Here is a 21,925-nt window from a genome sequence, read left to right on the forward strand (position 1 = left end):
AGCACAGCGGGGAGGGCGTTTGCCTTGCACGCGGCCAACCCGAGTTTGATCCCCAGTATCCCATATGGTCCCCTGAGCACTGCCAGGGGTGATTCCTGAGTGCAGAACCAGGAGTAACCTCTGTGCATCGCTGGGTGTGACCCAAAAAACAAACCAAACAAACAAAAAAACAAAGGGGCAGTTTCTCAGGTGCAGGTGCTGCGCGCAGAGCCGGGAGCGCCAGGGTCCACGGGTCAGAGCCAGGGCCCAGGGGCTTCCCGAGCGTGAGGGGCAGAGAGCACCGGAGAGTGGCCCTAAGAGCCCGCGGCGCTGCTTCTCCGCAGAGGGGTCAATGCCCAGACCAAGAACGGTGCCACGCCCCTGTACCTGGCGTGCCAGGAGGGCCACCTGGAGGTGACGCAGTACCTGGTGCAGGAGTGTGGCGCGGACCCGCACGCGTGCGCGCACGACGGCATGACGCCCCTGCACGCGGCGGCGCAGATGGGCCACAGCTCGGTCATCGTGTGGCTGGTGAGCTGGGGGCCGGGAGGGGGGTGGCCCTGGGGGAGGGGCCCGCGCCCAGCCCCGCCCTCCCGTTCCGTCCCGACTGCCGCTGCTGCTACCGCCGCCCAGGTGAGCTGCACCAGTGTGAGCCTGTCGGAGCGCGACAAGGACGGCGCCACGGCCATGCACTTCGCGGCGAGCCGCGGCCACGCCAAGGTGCTCAGCTGGCTCTTGCTGCACGGGGGCGAGATCGCGGCCGACCTGTGGGGCGGGACCCCCCTGCACGACGCGGCCGAGAACGGGGAGCTGGAGGTAGGCCGGGCGGCCGGGGCAGGAGGGGGCCACACCGGCTGCGCCTCCCCCATCCCCCGCGGCTCCGGGCCGGGTCCTCACGGCCCACCCCGCAGTGCTGCCAGATCCTGGTGGTCAACGGCGCCGAGCTGGACGTCCGTGATCGCGACGGGTACACGGCCGCAGACCTCTCGGACTACAACGGCCACACCCACTGCACCCGCTACCTGCGCACCGTGGAGAATCTGGTAGGCCCGGTGAGGTGGAGTCAGAGAGGAGGAAGGGGGCAGGAGATACCCAGGGCGGAGTGCCCGAGGCAGCAGGTCCACTCACCTGCTGCCCTGCGTGGCCAGAGCAAATGCACGAGGCTGACCTAGGTTCGAACCCTGGCATCCCACATTGGTCTCCTGAGCACCACCAGGAGTGATCTCTCAGCACAGAGCCAGGAGTAACCCCTGACCGTAGCCGGGTGTGGACCCCCAGCCCCCCAAAGAAATCACCTGCCTGCAGGCATGAGGCACTGGTGACCCATTTCCTAAGTGGGTAAGTGGAGTCTTTGGTAGACCCACAGGCACACAGCTGCTGCGGGGTGGTGTCTAGTGCCTGTAGCGCTCATTCTGTAGCTACTTCAATTCCAGAAACTGGTGCCACGCTTCCTAAACTGTGCGGTTAGGGTGCCCCACCCCCGAAGAAGGTGCAAGTCTGGGGTCTTGGCAGACTCTGCAGGAGGGAGGACGGGGGAGAGGTCTTGCAGGACTTCAGGCTGCTGGCCCTGTGGGGGCTGCGGGTGCCAGCTGGGACCAGGGGTGGGTGACCGAGCGTCCTACACACCCTGGGGCTGGCCCTGCAGCTGAACCCCCCAGGGTGGGTCTCCTTAGCAACCCCCCTCAGTGAGCACCCAGCAGGCAGTCAACACATAGGGCAGGTGCAGTGGAAGGCTCCAGCTAGCTGCTCTGGGGACTGTCCAAGATTCACCCCCCAGAGCCTCACACTGCAAGGGCTGCTCACAACAAGTCTCACCCCTGGGCTTCGGAGGCCCAAAGGTGCCAGCCCAGTGCAGGCTTGACATTGGCTTGGCCTCACCCCCCCACAGCCTGGCAGGGTGACGACACTGGTCTCCCCACTCACTGACACGGAGACTCAGCGGAGCAATTCCCACGCTCCTGGGGGTAACGTGTGCATCAGTGGGGAAGTGACCTCTGATCCAGGGTCAGGAGACCACTGCGCCCTCCCAGCCCGGGTCCTGTGGGTGCCCTCGGCCTGGGTTAGGGAACATGCACACACACGCACACACACATGTGCACGCACACATGTGTACACGCACACACATGCACGCACATACACACGCGCACACATGCATGCACACATGCACATATACACACACACATGGACACATGGGGCACACTCATGCACACACGTGCACACACATGCATGCACACACACACATATATATGCACACACACATGCGCACACATGTGTACGCACACCTGTGCACGCACACGCATGCACACGCACATACACACAGACACACACGACAGCTGTGGCAGCCAGACTGAAGCGGCAGGAGGCTGGCCCAGAAAGACAAACCCGCCCCCAGAGCCCCTAATTACAGGGCCAATGAGCGTGGCCGCCGAGCTGTTCCCTGGTGCTGCCTCCCTCTCTGTCCCGGGGGGCCTGTGACACTTCTCAAGCCGGGAGGGGGCACGGGCACGGAGGCCTGGGCAGGAGGCAGCGGCAGCGAGTGGGCGAGCGGGCAGCATGGGCAACGTAAGCAGGGTCCCCGGAGCCCACACAGAGGGTCGGGCCCCAGGGTGGGCACTGACGGGGTGGGGGCGGGGGGGGGGTCAGTGGCCGAGCCCAGGAGGCTCAGCCCAGCTCAGCAGGGCACCCCAGGGCGTGCCCGCTCCCCAGGGCTGCCCAGCTGGAGTGTTGGGGTTGCTGGGGGCCAGGCCAGAGAGGGGCCACTGCCAGGCGCAGGAACTTGGGGCTTCTCCCCTCATGTCTTCGACACCGATACCCCCACCCCCAGGACCTCTGGAGTCTCCCCCGCCCAGTGGGGAGGCGCAGGGCTCTCAGGGTCTCCTCTGCTGGCCCAGGGCTGGGGGCTCAGATGTGGCAGTTTCCGGGATCCACGGAAACTGAGTTTGGGTCTTAGCCTGGAAAGATGCTGAGGGACCCCAGGTGGGGGCAGGTGGGGCCGGAAGGGGCAGCTGGCTGGGCTCTGGTCACTCAGCTCGGAGACGCCTGGGTCAGACACTAGCCGGGCATCACAGGGCCGCGGGGCGGGGCGGGAGGGGTCGTCCTGCCCCCCCATATGCACTCTCCGCTCAGAGTGTGGAGCACCGCGTGCTGTCCCGGGACCCGTCCGCGGAGATGGACACGAAGCAGCTGGACTCGGGCATGTCGTCCCCCAACACCACCGCATCCATGCAGCCGCTGAACTTTGACCTCGGCTCGCCCACCAGCACCCTCTCCAACTATGACTCCGGGTCCTCCGGCCACTCCAGCGTCAAGGACCAGCGGTCCCAGCGAGGTGAGTGGACAGGGAGAGCTGCCTCTGGGAGGGGCACACACAGCTGACACACATACACACACAGCTGACACTGCAGTTCCCCGGGGCACCAGAAGGGGGCACAGTTCCTGGCGAGAAACTGGGGGTGGGCACAGGCTTGTGAACATGAGACCCACCCCCCGCTGGGTCCCCCCCAAATCCACCGGCGCCTGCTCGCAGCTCATTGGCCCTGCCCACACTTGAACTGAGTGGACCCCAGAACACATATGCTCTCCCATAGCGAGTGCCAGCCCGAACATGGGCAGGGCACAGACACACAGACCAAACACAGGCTTCCGGCCACAACCCCTTTCCCCTGGCATGCAGGGCCCCCCTCAATGGCCACCCGCGGAGGCAAGCAACTCAGAGGCAGGTTTCCATGGGCCACACCCTGGCACAGGTGCCCAGCGCCTGCGGTGCCTGCCTGTGCCACCAGGTGGAACCCTGCAGAGCTGGCAGGGCCACTCCTGCCCCCGACACCACTGCCCTCCGCCCGCCAGTGGCCCTGCCCCAGGGACACGCCCTGGAGCCCAGTGGCCCTCCTTCAGTCCCCGCATGCCGGGACTCCGGAACTCTCTCCGCTGTGCGCTGGGGGAGGGCACCCCGCGCTGCTTCCCTGGACCCCTCCGCGCCCCTTGGCACACGATTGCCGGGCAGCAGAGTGTGGGGCCCGGCTGGTCAGCTGATCCTGCACCTGCCCAGGGCTGCCCAGCGCGGGTGCCGCAGGGCTAGAAACCTACATGGACATGCTGGAACCCCGGACCGGCCTGCTGCGGACAGCGGAGTGCGTTCCCCCGCCCCCGCCTGGCTACCCGGCTCCCGGGCCCCCACGGGGGCTCCCCGCTGCCGACATCTACATGCACACGAAGAGCAAGCTCCGTCATGTGGAGCCCAACACCGCCAGGAAGGAGGTAGAGTCCCGGGCCAGCTGACGGGACAGCAGGGCTGGGTGCTGGAGTCCGGGCAGGGAGATGAGTCGGACAGAGCCCAGTGTCCTGGGGAGCCGGCGGGCAGGACAGAGGGGGCAGCAACGTCACCCCAACCTGCCCTGCGGTGCCCGGAGTAGCCCACCTCCTCCTGGCTGGCCACATGGTGGAGCAGGCGTGGTTGTGCCCTGAGACCCCTGCTGAGCTGTCCAAGTGGCAGGTGGCAGGTGGGAGCATGGCTTGGCCACAGGGATGCAGAGGGCATTGCAATCCCCATTCGGGCATTGCCAGTGGGCGCTGGGGGCAGGCAGACACCGTGTCCATGTGGGGTGTAGCCAGGGCAGGGACCCAGGGCCCAAGAGAGTCCTGGGAACGGCTGGCTAGAGTCGGGGCTGGGGCCAGTTGATCTAGAAGGGGCAGCCTAAGCTGGCCGGAGGGAAGTGCTGGCCTGTGGTGCTGAGTGACCGTTCCCTTAGGTGACCTGGTCACAAGGCCATGCAGCCCCTCCCCTTGAGGCCAGGCGCTCAGAGGCGCTCCCGTTTGTCTCCACGTGGTTCTGTGTGCCCATCCCTGCGGAGCCCCAGGCCACACAGCTGCTGCCCTGCTCCACTCCCCGCTGTGTGCCCATGCGCAGGGCTGCAGGCACCCGGCTCCCCACAAAGGGTTCTTTGTCCTTCTGAGGCGCCCCCCGCCCTGCCCGCGGGCCCAGGGTCCTGGCTTGTGTGTGTGTGTGTGTGTGTGTGTGTGTGTGTGCGCGTGCGCGCCTGGGGGCTGCAGGGGGCAAGTGGCCCAGAAAGCAAACCCGAGGTGTCTCGTTCCCCCACCCCCGCAACGTGAGCCCAGTGGGGTGGGGGTCGGGGGCAGGGCAGGGGACAGGCCGGGTGACGCGGCCTTGGGCCCCCCGCGGGGCGGCCGTGCTCCCCGTGGCCCGCGCGGTGGTGGGGCGCTGAGGTGGGGCGGTCGCCGCTGTCACCTGAGTCCGCCGTTCGGGCCCTGAAACCCGAGGCTGGGGCGCGGTGTCGCTTACTTGGAAGATGCAGAAGGGTGTGACCCTCCGCCCTGGGCCCGGGAGGGGCCGCGGGCCGGGGGTCTCCCCGGCGCGCCCCAAGCCTGCGCGCGCGGCCGCTCGAGGGCCGATGCGCGGGTTGGGGCCGGGCGCGTAGAGCGGGGGCCCGCGGTGGGGTGTGGCCGCGCCCCTGGACACCGCCCGCCGCGGGGGGCTCGCGCCGGGATTGGCGGGTCCCGGGTGATGTCAGGCGACAGGGCTCCGGGCGCGGGCGGGCCGCGCTGCGCGTAACCTGAGCGGCGGGATCGGGTGGCAGGTGTCGGGTCCCCGCCGCCCCCGCGGCCAGGTGCACAGCGGGGCCGCGGGATCCGCCAGGTAGGAGCAGCGCCGGCCGCGCGAGGGTCCCCGGCACGCCGGACCCCGCGGGAGCCGGGCTCCGAGGGAGCTCCCTGGGGGCCCACCCTCCCCGCCCCCCGACAGGGTTCGCGGGGGCGCCGGGCACCGATGGGCAGGGCGGCGGGTGGGCCCAGGCGCGCGCGAATCCGGGAGCTGCCCCAGTTCCGGCTCCCCCTGGTGTCTGGACGGGCCACCCCGCCCCCGGGCCCGCCCCCTGGAGCCTCAATGGGGACCCGGGCCCGCGCCCAGCACCCCCCACCCCCACCCCGGGCCGGCGGGGATGCGAACGGGGAGGCGGCGCCGGGGCGCCAAGAACCGACGGCTCCCCCCCGTGTGCCCGCTGCAGGGCGACCGCGACGGCCACTGCGGGCCGCCTCCGCCGGACCCGGGCCGCCAGCCCCGCGCCGTAGCCAAGCAGCCCAGCACGGGGGACTCCTGCCACCGGCAGCTGGGCCGCGGACCCCCGCAGCCGCCGGCCGCGCGTCCGCCCATGGCGCACAGCGGGGAGGTGCGTGTTCCCCGGCCCGGCCCGCCGTCCGCGCCCGCCGCCGCAGCCGCCGCGGCTCACCGCCCGCCCCCTCCCCGCAGGCGGCGCTGCCCCCCCGCAGCCACGTGCACAACGGCTGCGCAGCGGACCCCAAGGCGCCCCGGGACCTGCCCCCGCCGCCGCCGCCGCCGCCGCCGCCGCCCCTGCCCGAGGCCCTAAGCTCGCCGCGGCCCGCTCCGCCGCTGCCCCCCGAGGGCCCCGTCTGCGGGCAGCGCCGTGCCTCCTCCTCCACTGGCAGTGAGTGGGCACGGGGGTGGGGTCGGGAGGCGGGCGGAGGGCCCCGGGGACCCCGCCCCCGTCCCGGCTGCAGCTGGACCGGATCCCGCGCTCCCTCCGTCCACCCAGATGCGCTGTGCGGGGTGACTCCTACCCTCTCCCGGCGGCCCAGAGCGCGGGTGGGTACCAGAGGGAGGCCAGCACCCCGGCCAGCTCCCCATCGCAGGCTCCAGGCTCCGCAGCTGTCCTGACGCACCGCCACCTTTGGCTTTTTTTGAATTGTGTTTCATTACTTTATTTGAGGGCCACACCCGGTGATGTTCAGGGATCAGTCCTGGCCGGGTCGGGGAAGTGCGTGGGGTGCCGGGGATTGAACCCTGGTCGACTGTGTGCAAGGCAAGCGCCCTTCCCCCTGTACTCTCTCTCCCTCTCCCTCTCTCTCTTTCTCTCTCTTGCTCCTCCATACCATCTTGGGCCCTTCCCTGATGCACTAGGGCTGCCTGCCCCAACCTGCCGAGTGGCCAGGGCTGCTGGCCACTGCTGCCTCTGCGGGACACTCATTCCTGCTTCCCCTTTCTCTGGGTGTGTCCCGCAGGCCAGGCTCAGTGGGTACTGGTGCTGAGGCCTCCCCTCACAGCCCCGGGCCAGTGCACACTGACCCTCTCAAAGCTCCATCACCCCAACTCAGAGGGCAGAGTCCTGGAGGATTGGGGTCTCCAGGAGTCCTGGGGCTCGCCCACACTCTCAGTTCTCGTCAGCTTCTCTGGTCAACAGTTGCGCATGGCCGGCCAGATGTCGGAACCAAAGAAAATGAGATGCTGGGCGCCCCAAGACGTCCCCTTTGCAGCACAGCTCGGGGCTGGGTTGGCCCGACCACAGCTAAGACCAAGGCTGACCCTCCCCCTCCGTGGCCAGAGGCAGCGCAGGCATTAAGGGGCTGACCCCGTTCCGTCCACAACCTGAGTAGGGGGTCCCCAAGCATCACCGGGAGTGATCTCAGAGCATCGAGCCAAGAGAAAGCTCCGAGCACTGCAGGGTGTGGCCCCAAGCAAGTGAATGAGGCTTTGGTGCAGGCAGCCGGGAGAGTGTGCCCAGGCCTGGGGGCACCATGCATGCCCGAGGCTGGGGGACCTGGGCAGGGCGGCCAGGGGCAGTGGGGGGCGGGCTCTGAAGTTCCTCCTGTCCTCTCTCCTCTGCGCCTCTTCCTGCCCGCTGACCCTGGCCTCTCGCTGTCCCCTGCCCTTCCTTCTCTGCTCTCGGTCCCTAGAAGTGAGAGTCCTCAGACACAGAAAGAGTGAGTAGCTGCGCGCTTGCCTGCTGAGGCAGGGGGTGGGCGCTCGGCCCTCAGGAAAACCAGCCCACCATCCGGGTGGCGGGAGGCAGAGCGGGAGGGAGGGGTGTCCCGCAAGCCTCAAGCCACAGGCGGGGTCTCCCACCTCCGGGACCCGCACCACACCCACAGGTGCTGCTGCGCATGCGTGTCTGGCTTTGGCATGTTGGGCCTCCCGGACCCCCTCGTTTCCTTGCCCCTGGCTGCGGCTGTGCCCAGGGACCGCCCCCCCCAGTCCGCAAACCCTGCTCTGCCCCACTTCCCCACAGCCCCGCAGACCCCTCCCCCAGTCCCTGGTCTTCTGGGCCTGTCCGGGTCGGAAAATGCAAACTTGCTGCAGACATTTGCATACGATGCTCCCGGCCCCTCTTCCTGGCCCCCCCCTCATGTCCTTAGAAAGGGGCCCCGCCTTCCTGGATCCCTGGCTTTCTCCGGGCTCGCAGCCGAGTGCAGCCAGGGGCATCTGTCTGTGGGTGTGGGGTGGAGCTGGGAGGGCCGGGGGCTGGCGTCCAGGGTCCTGGACCCAGGTCCTAGAGTCGAGAAGGCTGCGGGTGACTCGGTCCAAGGGTCACTGGGCTGTGCTGATGCAGAGAAAGGCCTACGGCCGACTCCACCCGGCCAGGGCAGAGCCAAGGGACCCAGGACAAAGGTCAGGTGCCCAGCCCCAGGTAGTATTCTGAGCCGGTTGGTCAGTGTGCCGGGCAGAACATTCGCTAAGTCCCCGGGGGCGAGCCGAGAGCCAGCATGGACTCCCCGGGGGCCCCAGGGGGGGCCCCCACTCCTCCCTGTGAGTAGAACCGGGAGCTGGTGGGGGCCGGTGCCCCACAGCGCCGCCTCCTGTGGGCTTGGCAGGTCCCGACTCAAGCGGGAGCTGGCCAGCGGGCAGCGGTGGGGCCCTGCCCCGGGAGGCGCCCGCACTGACACCTGTCTCCGCCTCCCCGCAGGCACCAAATCCTTCAACATGATGTCCCCGACGGGGGATAACTCGGAGCTGCTGGCCGAGATCAAGGCCGGCAAGAGCCTGAAGCCCACTCCTCAGAGCAAGGGGCTGACCACTGTCTTCTCGGGCAGCGGGCTGCCAGCCTTCCAGGTACACCGCCAGGCGGCCGCACCCGGCTCCCCGCGCGGCGGCCGGCCCGGTGCTCAGTCCTGCCGCTTCTCCCCGCAGCAGACGGACTCGCCGGGGCCAACGTCGCCCTCGGCTTCCACCGCCAGCTCGCGGGCGCGGAGCCCCACCCCGCCGGCCACGGGGCCCCAGCCCCTACTCAACGGCAGCCTGGCGCCAGCGCCGCCCGCCACCCCAGCGCCCGGGGTGCAGCTGGATGTGGAGGCGCTGGTCCCCACCCACGACGAGCAGGGCCGGCCCATCCCCGAGTGGAAGCGGCAGGTGATGGTGCGGAAGCTGCAGCTGAAGATGCAAGAGGAGGAGGAGCAGCGGCGGAAGGTGGGTGGGGCTGGGGCGGGTCTCGGGAGCCCCCAGCCTCCCTCCGCCGTCTGGCCGCGCTGCCCTGTCCTGGTTCTTGGGGTTCTGGTAGCTCTCCTTCCCCGTCGAGGGGGAGAGAGCAGGGCTCAAGGCTGTTCCCAGCGGAGCCCAGCAGCCTGTCCTTGGTGCCCGGGTGATGCTTAGCTGGCCGAGATGCCCTTCCCAGCGCCTGGCATCCGAATCCTAAACTGCAGCGGTGGGCAGAACTTCAGCAGGTGCGACTAGCTTCTGCGAAGACTGACCTGACAGGGGCGAGGGCGGGGTGGGCTGCAGGGCCAAGAAGCAGAGGTCTGGCCCGGGCTACTTCCCTGTACGGCTCCTCCACTGTCGGGTGGGGTGACTATCACTGACCAACAGGAGGGGACGTTGTCTGGGTCTCTGGGCACTGCCTTAAGTGCTCCGGAGTGTCTGTGGCTTTTCGGGGGTTCGTAAAAGCCTCCAGGTCTGCGGCACAGAGGCTAGGATATCAGGCAGGGAGCAGGGGGAGCGGGGGGAGGGCCTTTGTAGCAGGGTCAGTGCCCCCAGATGGCTGGGCAGTCACTAGAGTGGCCTACGGGATGGCAGCAAGAGTGAACACGGGGGCCGGAACAACTGGACAGTGGGGAGAGCACTTGTCTTTGCACACGGCAGACCCAGGCTCCATCCTGGCATCCCATATGGTCCCTGAGCCCCACAGGACTAACTCCTTGATGCAGAGCCAGGAGTAACCCACATTGCTGTTCGTGCCCCCCCCCAAAAGTGAATACACTGCTTTCTGGGTTTTGGGGGGTTATTATTATTATTATTTAGTGGGCTGAGGGAGAGGGTGGTGACTCCAAGACAGAAGAGAAGGAGACCAAGAAGTGACAGAAAATGAGTTGGGTTGGGGCTGGAGCGATAGCACAGTGGGTAGGGTGTTTGCATGTGGCCAACCTGGGTTCGATTCCCAGCATCCCATATGGTCCCCTGGGCACCACTAGGAGTAATTCCTGAGTGCAAAACCAGGAGTAACCCCTGAGCATCACCAGGTGTGACCAAAAAAAAAAGAGAAAGAAAAAAAATGAGTTGGGGACCGAACACAGTAGTATAGTGAGAAGGGTGCTTGCTTTGCACATGGCTGACCTGGGTTTGATCCCCAGCACCCCATATGGTCCCCCAAGCCCCACTAGGAGTGATCCTTGAGCACAGAGTAAGCCCTTAAACACAGGCCACAGGTGTGGCCAAAGAAATGAAAAGAAAAGAAATGTAAAGAAAATGAGTTGGACTGGGATTGGAGAGAGGACCTCAGGTTGGCGTTTGCCCTGCATGTGGCCGCCCTGGGTTCAACCCCCGGCATCCCATATGGTCCCCTGAGCACCACCAGGAGTCATTCCTGAGTAAGAGGCAGGAGGAGCCCCTGAGCATCACCGGTTGTTCCCCACCCCCCAAAAAATTAATAAATAAAATGAGTTGGGCAGAGGCAACAAAATCGGACTGGAGGAAATGTGCTAGGAGGCAGATGGGGCAGGGCCGGCTGCAGCTGGGCCTGAGGGTGAAGTCCGAGCTGTCAGAGGGGGTCAGAGCCACAGGCCTGGCCAGTCTCCGAGAAGAAAATGAACTTCCCAGGCTGGGGACTTGTCTCACAACGCTGAGCACTTGCCTTGCAGACACGAGGCTCTGGCACCACATGGCCAGCTAGGGATAGCCCTAGTGACCTCCACAACGAGAAAAAAAAAATCTAAAAAGAAAGAAAGCAGGGGCTGGAGTGATAGCACAGCGGGTAGGGCGTTTGCCTTGCAAGTGGCCGACCTGGGTTCGATTCTCAGCATCCCATAGGGTCCCCCAAGCACCGCCAGGAGTAATTCCTGAGTGCATGAGCCAGGAGTAACCTCTGTGTATTGCTGGATGTGACCCAAAAAGCAAAAAAAAAAAAAAAAAACAGACTTTCTGCTGCAGCAGTGAGAAGCTCGAGAGGGGGTGAGGCAGGGAGTGGCATCGTGGTATTTGTTTGTGGACCAATGATGACGGGCATGGAGGCTGCAGGAGGTGGTGGGACCCAGCGGGAAGAGCTGGAACTCAAATAACAGGCCGGAGGTGGGGTGTGGTTCAGCACGAGAGCACTTGCTTTGCATGCTTGAGGCCCTGGGTGAGATCCCAGCTCCCAGAGCAAACAGAAAGGCACCTGACGGTCCAGCTCTTTCAATTATATTATAATTATGCCCTTGAGAGGGGGGAGGGAGAAAGCCGCAAGCGCCTTCAAACCGGACAGGAGGCAGTGGAGCCAGAGCGGCTGAAGGCGGCAGGGGTGTCTGCGGAAGGGACCCTGTGACCAGGAGCCCGGAACCTCTAGCTGGGGTGGGAGAGGGCCCGTGAGTCGCAGCTGCACACCTTTTGCACGTCCCTTGGGTGGTGTAATGAGCCATCGGGCGTGGAGATGGGCCGCTTACCCGTCCCAGCGCTCAGCAGCGCCCGACGATCTATCTGCCTGCCAGCAACCCAAGTGGACACTGCCCAGCGCCCTGAGAAACGGCCCGGCCGAAGCTTCTTCCCGACGTCAGTTGCCCTCCCAACCCCCCACGTCGGCCAGGCCTGGCCCACCCCTGCACCCGCGGCGCTGCGAGAGCCATTACACCACCCACCGGGGGCTTGCAAAGGGCTCCCGGGGTCGCGGCGCCGGCCGGCCGGCCGGGGCGGAGCTAGAGGGAGACCCGCCTCCCTCCCCTGTCTTGTCTTCCCTGCCTTAGCTGACGGCCGCCAGCGCCTGCTGCTACCCGCGCGAGGGCTGGAGGTACTCTCAGCAGCACGACGCCATCCTCGGGCCCTTCGGCGAGCTCATGACCGAGGCCGACGTCCTGCGCATCGAGCAGCAAATCGAGAACCTGCAGGTGCTGCACAAGGCGCAGAGGCTGGAGGCGCACCTGGCGCAGCTGGAGCGGGAGCTGGAGCAGCTGCTCCCCGCCTCGGCCGCGCTCTCGGCACCGCGCTTCACCGTGGACCCGCGCCGCATGCACGGCCGCGCCGCCAGCCTGCCCGCCTGGTGCAGCAAGATCGCCGCGCTGCTCAAGAGCTTGGCCTCGCTGCTGACCGCCCTGGGCGGCCGCCCCGCGCACCTGGCCGAGCTGCTGGCCGCCGACACGGGCCAGCCGCTGGCGCCGTTGCCCGACGCGCCCTGGCGGCCGGGGCCGCTGTGCCTGGGCCGCTCCCACGCGCTGAGCTGGTGCCGCGAGGCCGTGGCGCGCGAGATCCTGGAGTGCGGCGTGTCGGTGCGGCAGCTCCGCGCCTGCTACGAGCTGCGCGCCCGGGACCCCGAGCCCGGCCCGCGCGCCCCGCGCCGCCGCCGCCTCTCCCTGCCGGCCGGCGCCCCGGACCGCGAGCCCATTCTGGAGGAGGACTACGTGGCGGCCGGCCCCGGCCAGCCGAGCGCCCGGGACCCGCCCGGAGCGCCGGGGCACCACCCGGTGGAGCCGGACGCGCCACACTCGGGCGCGCTGCTCGGCGTCCAGGACTACCTCGACATGCGCAAGGAGCGCATCGTTTACCTCTTCCTGGAGCACTGGCGCAAGTGGACCTTCGGCGGCGCGGGACGCCACGTCCAGGCGCGCCTGCGCAGGCTGCTGCCCCGGGTGGTGGCCGCCGGAGCGGGGCCGGACCCAGAGGCCAGCGACCCCGCGCCCCAGGAGCCCGCCGTTTCTAAGCCCGACGAGCGGCTGCGGCGCCTGCTGAAGCAGCGGCAGGTGGTGGGACAGCTCCTGGGACGCTGGCGCCGCTTGGCCCGGCGGGTGGCTGCGTGTCCACCGCGCGGCCCGGGCCTGGCGCACGGCCTGTACTGGCCCGAGCACTTCCTGCCGCCCCTGGACGGCGCTGCGCCGCCGCGCTACGACAGCCTCACGCTCGACCTGTTCATGCTGGGCTACTTTCAGCTGCTCGAGATGGGCCTGAGCCGTGAGGAGCGCAAGTTCCGCCACCTGCTGTGCTACGAGATGTTCGACCGGCTGGGAAGCCACCCCTGGGAGCGGATCCGCGACTTCCACCGCGCCGTGCTCCAGGAGGTGGAGGCCGGCCGGCGCGGCTGGAGCGACGGCTTCGACGACCTCAGGCGCCAGTTCTTCGGAGACAGCCTGGAGGCTGAGCCAGCGCTGGACCAAGTGGGTTGGAAGGCACTGGGGCAGGAGGAGGAGGAGGAGCACCAGGAGGAGGAGGAGGAGGAGCACCAGGAGGAAGAGGAGGAACAGGAAGAGGAGGAGGAGGAGCAGGAGCTGCCTGCAGAGACCTCTCCAGTTCCCATAGACGACAGCCCAGAGGGGCAACCTGATGCCCGGGACCTTCCACTGCAACTTCCTTCTCCACCCGCACCCCCGCCAGCCGCACCTCCCCCCACGGAGGACCCCCGGGCTGCAGACCCCCCTGCAGAAGACCCCCTGGGGCTGCTGTCCGAGATGGGGGAATTCAGCAACGAGGACATCTGCCGTTACATCGACCGCAGCTTCTCGTTCTGGAAAGAGAAGGAAGCTGAGCTCTTCGACATCTGAGCGGCCGAAGTGTCCTTGTCGCGGGGAGCCGCTGGCAGAGGAGGAATCCAGAGGGCTGGCCTGGTCGTGCAGGGGGGAAGCCTAGGTGTTCCTCGGGGCCTGCAGCCTTGCCTGGCTCTGCGGCCCAGGGCAGAGGCAGGGCTGTGAGCGGGGCTCACGGTGCGCCCCTTTCCTTTCTGTAATGTGCAGGTAATAACAACTGTGCTCTGAGCTGCAGTGCTGAGTCGCCCCAGCCCATGGGAGTACCCGGGCCCATGGGAGTACCCAGGCAGAGGCACAGCACCCTTTCGAGAGCAGGACCAGGGACACGGGGGCATGGCCTGGGGTCTTCTACCAGCCTGCCCTGTGGAGAGTCTTGTTCTCTGACTCTCCCTCCCCCCAACCTACTTTTTTAACCGCTTCCCCTCCATCTCATTTTGGTTTCTTTGGTGCCGGGGATTGAACCCAGTCCAGTGCGTCTCATATGCAAAGCAAGAATTCTCCCACTGAGTCTCACTCCGGGCCGACACTCACTCTCACCTTAAGACCAGGGGTCTGAGAGATGGGGGCGTGGCAGGAGGGCCCCCCTCAGCTGCTGTGTCGAGCCACATCCATGGGCCTGTAGAAGGGCCTCCGGAGAGCATGGCCCTGGCTGGGCAGGACCCCTCTGGCCCCTGCTGGCCCTGAGCCTCTGCCTGTGTTTCAGGAGGAGGAGGAGGAGGCCCGACTGGCCAGCATGCCCGCCTGGAGGCGGGAAATCCTGCGGAAGAAGCTGGAAGAGGAAAGGTGAGCTGGGTCCGGGAGACATGGGGTCTCGCGGTGGTCCTGTTGAATGTTGTGAATATTAATGAATGTTTTCTCTTTTTCCTTCCAGGGAGCAGAAGCGGTGAGTAAGAGGCTGGCTGGCCTCCCTTCCTCCCCCCAGCCCCTGCCACCACTGGGCCGTTCGTTACCCGGTCCCGGTCCCGGTCCCTTCTGGAGCGCTCCTCTAACCAGCCTCTCAATGTCCAGTACTGCCACCACACACCTCTCCCCTCAGAACTTTTTTTTTTTGGTCACATCCAGCGATGCTCAGGAGTTACTCCTGGCTCTGCACTCCTGGCGGTGCTTGGGGGACCACGTGGGTTTTTTTGTTTGTTTGTTTTCTTTTTGGGTCATACCCAGTGATGCATGAGGCTGGAGTGATAGCACAGTGGGTAAGGCATTTGCCTTGCATGCAGCCGACCCGGGTTCGATTTCTCCGCCCCTCTCGGAGAATCTGGCAAGCTACCAAGAGTATCTCACCCGCACGGCAGAGCCTGGCAAGCTCCCCGTGACATATTCGATATGCCAAACACAGTAACAACAAGTCTCATAATTTGTTGTGAGACGTTACTGGTGCCTACTCGAGCAAATCAATGAACAATGGGAGGACAGTGCTACAGTGCAGTGCTACCCAGCGATGCACAGGGGTTACTCCTGGTTCATGCTATCACTCCAGCCCCTCGGGGGAGCACATGGGATGCTGAGAATCAAACCTGGGTTGGCTGCGTGCAAGGCAAACGCCCTCCCCGCTGTGCTATCGCTCCAGCCCCTCTCTCCCCTCAGAACTTAGCCCTGGCCCCTGGGCCTAGCTCTTTGTATTGGGGGTGGCGAGAACAGGTAGCACCTGTTGATGCTCAGGGATGACTCCTGGCTCAGCACTCGGGAATTACTCCTGGGGGTACCCGGGGGACCACAGGGGACGTGGGGGGTCGAACCCAGGTCAGCCATGTGCAAAGCCAGTGTCCTATGGACTGTACTATCTCTCCAGCCTCCTGAGCCTGCACTGAGGACCTGGTCTCTGTTACCCAGTCCTGCCTTCCATTAGTATAGCCATTCTGGCCTACGCATCACCAGGGCCCAGTACTAAAAATCTGAGAATATCGGGGCTGAAGCAATAGCACAGCGGGTAGGGCGTTTGCCTTGCACACAGCCGACCTGGGTTCGATTCCCAGCATCCCACATGGTCCCCTGAGCACCGCCAGGAGTAACTCCTGAGTGCAGAGCCAGGAGTAACCCCTGTGCATCGCCAGGTGTGACCCAAAAAGAAAAAAAAAAACTCAAAAAAAAAATCTGAGAATATCTAGAGAAACTCAATTTTTATCTTTTGGGACCGGAGATAGCACTGGAGGTAAAGCTCTTAGCTTGCATGCAGCCAAAACAAGTTCTCCATCACTGTACCAGGTCCCCTGAGTTCTGCAAGGGTCACCTTTTTTTTTCGGGTCACACGGCAATGCACAGGGGTTACTTCTGGCTCTGCATTCAGGAATTACTCCTGGTGATGCTTGGGGGGAACCATATGGGATGCTGGGAATCGAACCCGGGTCAACCATGTGCAAGGCAAATGTCCTACCTGCTATGCTATCACTCCAGCCCTGCAAGGGTCATCTTGAGCAGATGAATATCCCCTGAGCACCACGGGGTACAGCCTACCCCCCAAATGATAATGTTTGGGGGGTTTACACCTTACGGTGCTGGGAGCTACTTTCGTCTCAGTGCTCTGGGGGCTACTCCCACGTTAGTGCTCAGGGGACAGTTCTGTGCCAGGGTGCCAACACTGGGCCCTACGTGGCAAAGGATGTCATGCTGGCAGCCCGGCGAGCCATCGCCCAGTCCTTTCACTGAACCAGCCCTGTGAAAACGCAGTGATCGAGTCCAATAGGCAGCAATATGAAAGTGACGAAGCAGAGGCCAGAACAATAATACAGCCAAGAAAGCGTTTGCCTTACAGCCAGCCTGGGTGGGGTCCTGGGGTCCCATAAGGTCCTGTAAGCCCACCTGGATTGATTCCTGAGCACAGAACCAGGAGTAAGCCCCGAGCATAGCGGCGTGTGCCCCCCCCCCCGAAACAAAACCAAACCAGAAAATGACAAAGCAGATATTCCTGCTGTAAACTGCAGCCTAGGTGAGAGGGAGCTTGGGACCCACGTTTCTGCCACTTGGCGGGGCTCCTTTGGCTGTGACGACTCACATGCTTCAGGCTTAGCTGAGATCTTGCCAGGACAATTAGCCTGGCCCTGCATGCTGGCATCTGGCCCCTAAAGACTAGCCGCCGCTGCCCAGAATGTGCCCTGCTCCCCAGTGCCCAGAACTCAGGGCTCCTGGCAGCTCCCAGTAACACTCTGGGGCTACGGTACAGCGAGGACGGCGTGTGCCTTGCACGAGGACGACCTGGGTTTTGCCACTGACCTCCCATATGACTCCCAGAGCACCGCCAGGAGTAATTCCTGCATGTAGAGCCAGGGGTAACCCTTGAGCATCACCAGGTATGACGCAAAAGAAAAAAAAATCTAGTAACACCCTCTGGCGCCCGTGACCCATTTCCAGCCGAGGGTGGCACTGGGCGACCCCCACCATGCCCGGGGCTCCAAGGGCCCTGCCTACTCCGAATTCCACCCCTTGTCCTCCCACCTTACTTAGCATCCTGTCATGCCCTTTGTGGGCCTCTCGGGGGCTGCTTGTCCCCGATTCCCCAAACTCCCCACCCCTCCCCAGGAGAGAGGAGGAGCGCCAGAAGCAGGAGTTGCTGAAGCGGCAGAAGGAGCAGTCGGAGCTGCTGCGGACGCTGGGCTACGACGAGACCAAGCTGGCGCCCTGGCAGCGGCAGATCATCCTGAAGAAGGGGGACATCGCTAAGTACTAGACGCCAGAGCTGGGGGGATCCCTAGGCCCCGGGCGGAACCCTCCCAGACCTCCACCCCGCCGCACACCCCGCCCTGGGCGCACGGCCCTCTCCGCGCGCGCATGTTCCCTGGACGCCCGTGGGCGGGGCCGCCTCCCCCGCATCCCGGAACCCGAGAAGCTGCCGCATCCTGGGCCGGGCCAGCACCCCCCCGCCCCCCCCCCCCCCCCCCCCGCGCTCGGGACGGGGCTTTCCCGCCTCCCTGACCCAGATCTGCGCCCTGCCCGGCCGCGTTTCCCACCCCGCCAGGGGTTTCCTCTCAGTCATTTGTTTACCAGAAACGACGCAAACTGCCCGTCAAACTGCCCGTCGTCGGGCGAGCTGCCCCCACCTCCCTAGCCAGGCTCCCCGCCCCGGGCATTGTCACACCCTGGTGCGGGGGATGGAAACGGAGGTCCCGACCTGTTCTCCCTCCCCCCCACTGCTGTCCCCCTGCCCTCGCCCGCCAGCTCACACCTCTATTAAAACACTCGTCCGCCCGGGGCTCATATATACCGACAACCGCTCGCGTGGCCTCTGACTTCCCCTCTCCCCGCGCGCGGGCTCCCGGGCACCCCTGGGCCTCCCGCGGCACAGCGGAAGGGGCCGGCTTGCCGGCGCTAAGAACCACGCGCTTCCCCGACCCGGGCCAGCGAGACGCACAGCCCTTTCCATGGAAACCAAGGCTGGGCCAACGCACACACCCCCCCCCCTTCCACAGAAACGCAGACAGCATATAAAAAACTTAACAGGTTTTTTTTTTTCTTTTTGGGTCACATCCGGCTTTGCACAGGGGTTTCTCCTGACTCATGCACTCAGGAATCACTCCTGGCGGTGCTCCGGGGACCATATGGGATGCTGGGAATAGAACTCGGGTTGGCTATGTGCAAGGCAAACGCCCTCCCCGCTGTGCTATCGCTCCAGCCCCAAAACTTCATAGGTTTTAATACCCAGGCCTTGGTGGGCCTCAGAGGGACCCGGAGTGAGCGCCACCGCCGCCCTCCCGACCCCCTCCCGCGCAGCCCCCCTGCACCCCGGCGGGAGCGGGGCTGTGATGCTGGTGGGCACTGCTACGCAGGGCCGTGCCAGGGGCTTCCTAAGTGACATAACATGTCTACGTGCATAAGTAACTGTACTTAAGGCTCTGCCAGGGCCGCGCCCCGGCACCCGCGTCACGCGCCGCGCTGCAAGCGTCCGCGCAGGTCCTCGGCGCAGCCGTCCAGCCCCATGCGCTCCAGCGCCCGGTACACGGCGCCCAGCCCCGCCGACTCCTGCTGCCGCCAGCGCTTGAGCATCTCATACTGCTGGTCACGGAAGCGGTCCACCTCCACCTCCACCGCCTCGATCTCCGCCTCGCGCAGCCCCAGCGTGCGCACAAACTCCTTCCAGCGCCGCGCGGGCACCGCGTCGATCACGTCATATAGCTGCGGGCCCGGCTGGAGCACGACCTCCCGGCCTGCAGCGGGCATAGGCGGCCGCGGTGGCGTGGACGGATGGCCTGGGGGCCGGACAGAGAGCAGCGCTGGGGCGGATGCGGTCCCAGGCCCCGGCCGGGAGCAGCAGCTCCTGGTCAGGACCAAGGACAGGAAGTGGCTTCCCCCAACCCCGCAGGAAGTCCCACCCCTGGCCTCAGGTCACCCAGGCCCCTTACGGAGAGGCGGGCTGGGCAGCCAGTCCTTGACCCAAGGGACGGCAGGGCAAGGCGCCTCCTGGGTCTGGAGGGGGCCAGAATTCCAGTTGTTGGCTGCCAGGCGGCTGTTGGGGAGCTTCAGGAGGGTGTGGGCACTGTCCTGGAGTAAGAGGGCGGAGTCCTGGAACCGGGAGAGGCTCCAGTTGGCCCCTTGCTGCTCAGCAAGGGCCCGGCCTGGGGTCTCTGCTGGATCTCCCTCCGTTTTGCCCCCTGGGTGAGCCCACTCCACTCAACTGAGCCGGGTGTGGCACCAGGGCAGCTGTCTTGCTCACCAGTAGCTGAGCTGGATGGCCCACCCCGGGTGCCCCCCCCCCCCCCGCCCCGCCCCGAGTGTTGGAGCTCCAGGAAGGCCAACCTGAGTGGCTGAGGCTGGAGTCCCGGAGAGTCTTACCTGGAGGGGCAGCAGAGTCTCCGTCCGCGCTTCCTCTGCTGAAAGACGGGGTCCAGTGAATAAGCCGCCAGGCTCCTCAGGTCCCTCTGCACAGCCCCTGCAGTCCCTGCCTCCACATCCCCTTCCTTGTCAGGGCCCGGGCCTGGCCGTTGCGTGTTGGTGTGTACACGCGCACACTCACCAGACACCACAGGGCGGGCGGCCTGGCGGCGACGGGACGTGTAGATCAAGGTGGCACCGAGAAGGAGTGCGACCACCAGTGCTGCCAGGAGCACCTGGACCCAGAACACTAAAAAGAGCAGCTGGTGGGTGGGAGATGGGCGCCCCTGGACACCCCCCCTACACACACACACACCCCCGGGGGCAGGCCTGCTTGTACGGCCAGCACCACCTACTCGGTCTCCAGCCACACACTGCCGCACAGGGTTTGGGACAGCTCCCCGGGGTGATCAGGGTGATCCTGCAAGGGGAGCATCAGGTGGGTGGGAAGGGGGGGATGCACCCGGGCCTCTCCCCTGGGGCCCTCACAACCCCTAGGAAGTTGGCCAGTAGTGCTGACATGTGCCTGGAGTCCAAAATAACGGCATCAGTCACACTCTGCAGCCGCCAGTGACAGGGGCAAAGAGGTCAGCCCTGGAGAGGTTGGAGCGACAGCACAGCGGGAAGAGCATTTGCCTTGCACGCGGCCAACCCGGGTTCGATTCCCAGCATCCAATAGGATCCCCTGAGCACTGCCAGGGGTAATTCCTGAGTGCAGAGCCAGGAGGAACCCCTGAGCATCGCTAGGTGTGACCCGAAAATACAAAAATAAATAAATAAAAGAGGTCAGCCCTGGAGCTGGGCTGTGAACTTTGTCGAGGCAGGGCTGGAAATGGACCCGGCCCCTCACCTGAGTGAGGCAAGTGCTCCCCACTGGCCCACACCCTGGCTCTGGGGTCCTGCTGTTCCCTGGAGAACAGCACCTGAAACAGGGCAGCTGCCCATGATGGCCCTGTATGTCCAGAGACCCCCCCCCCCACAGTTACAGACGGGAGGTGATGCCAGGATTCCCCTGGAGAAAAGCAAGAGGTTCAGCGTTTTAGCTCCAATCTGGAACTATAATCAGAGGCACCGCGGCTTCCTTTTCCCGTATAAGAGTGGCCCGGGTCCCTCCCTGTCTCCCCGCTGACCCCAGCCTCTTGTCCCCGGGGCCCAGGGCGGCCAGGCAGTTACTTGGGGCAGGACACGCATTCCTTATTGTGTTCGTAGAAGCCGTCCAGGCAGGCCCCACATTCCTCCTGTCCTTGGGAACCTGCAGGCAACAGATGGTGTGGGGGACCTGGAGTGGGGGACGCGGGGCGCGGCCGGAGGGCGTCAAGGGGGTCCTCACAGGCTGCTGGTGGGCGGCGGTTCAGGCTCCCACAGTCCGTGCAGGGTCTGCAGAGGAGATGCTCCTGTATGTCCTTACAGGGATGGTCCCAGCAGCCCCGGAAGAAGCCGGGCTTACAGTCACAGACGGTGTTGGCCACCGCCGAGCAGTTCTGCACGGTCATCTGCAAGGCTGGGCAGGGATGGGGACCACAATGAAGAGAGGGATGGGAGCGGGGGAGCCAAGAAAGGGCTCCTCAAAAGGAAGGGACTGGAGGGAGAGGGGTGGAGTGATAGTACAATGGGTAGGGTGTTAGCCTTGCATGCAGCCGACCAGGGTTAGATCCCACGCATCCCATAGGGTCCCCCAAGCACGGCCAGGAGTAATTCCTGAGTGCAGAGCCAGGGGTAAACCCTGAGCATTGGTGTGACCCAAAAAGCCAAAAAAAAAAAAAAAGGAAGAGATGGGTAGGAATGAGTAGGGATGGGTAGGGGTCCCTGTTCCCCAGGTTAAGTCATGGACACACAGGAGGCTCTCAGGGATGGGGGGGTGTAGGGTGGGAGGCAGGAGGAGAGGCATCCCTCGTGCCTCAGGGTGCCCCAGCCTGGTGCCGGAAGCCTCACCCTCCTCATCACAGAACCGGCAGCGGACACAGTGCTCATAACGGTGGTTCTCCTGGTCCATGTAGGTGCCAGGCTGACACGGAGTGCAGGTGGGGATGTCGCAGGGCGGGCCGCAGGGCCCCTGCAGGAAGTGTCCTAGAGAACGGGCACTGGGCTTGGTTGGGGGGGTCCCCTCTTCCAGTCTCCCCTGCCGCCCGCCGCCACGCACCCTGACCCCCCCGCGCACCTGCTGGGCAACCCTCGCTCAAGGGGCCACTCTGGTGGGCGCAGTCGCTGCAGGTGGCGCTGGCAGCGCCCAGGGCACGCAGCAGCAGCACAGCCTGGGGGACAGGTGGGGGCTCTCCCTGCAAGTCTCCCCCACCGCAGGGCCCACACCTGCACCCCGGTGCTCGCGGGTTCGTGGGCCGAAGGGGCGCCCGGGGGAGGGTCCCCACTCCCCCAGGCCCAGGCCAGGATCCGGGCTGCACCCCGTCCGAGGCGTTCGTTGCCGGCCCCG

At 65.5% G+C, this 21,925-nt stretch overlaps 3 protein-coding genes across 4 annotated transcripts in view; 2 read left to right on the forward strand and 1 right to left on the reverse strand.

The window, feature by feature from the left end:
* Positions 1–17,359, forward strand: part of ESPN (espin) — a 28,578-nt gene extending 11,219 nt beyond the window's left edge. Inside the window, exons 3-15 of one of the 2 annotated variants that reach the window (XM_056124955.1) lie at positions 324–510; positions 613–795; positions 891–1,022; positions 3,106–3,307; positions 4,028–4,236; positions 6,000–6,161; positions 6,242–6,437; positions 7,684–7,710; positions 8,691–8,836; positions 8,918–9,190; positions 14,402–14,481; positions 14,570–14,581; positions 17,212–17,359. In XM_056124955.1, coding sequence (XP_055980930.1) covers positions 324–510; positions 613–795; positions 891–1,022; positions 3,106–3,307; positions 4,028–4,236; positions 6,000–6,161; positions 6,242–6,437; positions 7,684–7,710; positions 8,691–8,836; positions 8,918–9,190; positions 14,402–14,481; positions 14,570–14,581; positions 17,212–17,359 — 1,957 coding nt within the window. The remainder of the gene's footprint in view (positions 1–323; positions 511–612; positions 796–890; positions 1,023–3,105; positions 3,308–4,027; positions 4,237–5,999; positions 6,162–6,241; positions 6,438–7,683; positions 7,711–8,690; positions 8,837–8,917; positions 9,191–14,401; positions 14,482–14,569; positions 14,582–17,211) is intronic. The other variant, XM_056124956.1, reaches the window with a different exon arrangement.
* Positions 1–21,925, forward strand: part of ZBTB48 (zinc finger and BTB domain containing 48) — a 299,924-nt gene that overhangs the window by 208,188 nt on the left and 69,811 nt on the right. The window lies entirely within an intron of this gene.
* TNFRSF25 (TNF receptor superfamily member 25) lies at positions 18,486–21,846 on the reverse strand. Its single transcript, XM_056125400.1, has 9 exons — positions 21,656–21,846; positions 21,430–21,564; positions 20,828–20,998; positions 20,671–20,749; positions 19,854–19,918; positions 19,640–19,747; positions 19,459–19,496; positions 19,029–19,167; positions 18,486–18,875 (listed from the first exon to the last, which is right to left on the reverse strand). Exons 2-9 carry the CDS (start codon positions 21,488–21,490, stop codon positions 18,550–18,552), a joined length of 987 nt encoding a protein of 328 aa, XP_055981375.1. The 5' UTR covers positions 21,491–21,564; positions 21,656–21,846; the 3' UTR covers positions 18,486–18,549.

The sequence above is a fragment of the Sorex fumeus genome, unplaced genomic scaffold (assembly GCF_029834395.1).
Source record: "Sorex fumeus unplaced genomic scaffold, SorFum_2.1 ptg000054l, whole genome shotgun sequence".
NCBI lineage: Eukaryota > Metazoa > Chordata > Mammalia > Eulipotyphla > Soricidae > Sorex > Sorex fumeus.

What these genes read in the sequence shown, in the direction of transcription:
- TNFRSF25 (XM_056125400.1), bottom strand. Translation starts at nt 21,490, where the DNA reads ATGGACCAGGAGAACCACCGTTATGAGCACTGTGTCCGCTGCCGGTTC. An exon ending in AGTGTGTGGCTGGAGACCGA is followed by an intron (nt 19,748 to 19,853) that starts GTAGGTGGTGCT and finishes TGCTCTTTTTAG; the next exon opens with TGTTCTGGGTCCAGGTGCTC. An exon ending in AGACTCTGCTGCCCCTCCAG is followed by an intron (nt 19,168 to 19,458) that starts GTAAGACTCTCC and finishes CTCTTACTCCAG; the next exon opens with GACAGTGCCCACACCCTCCT.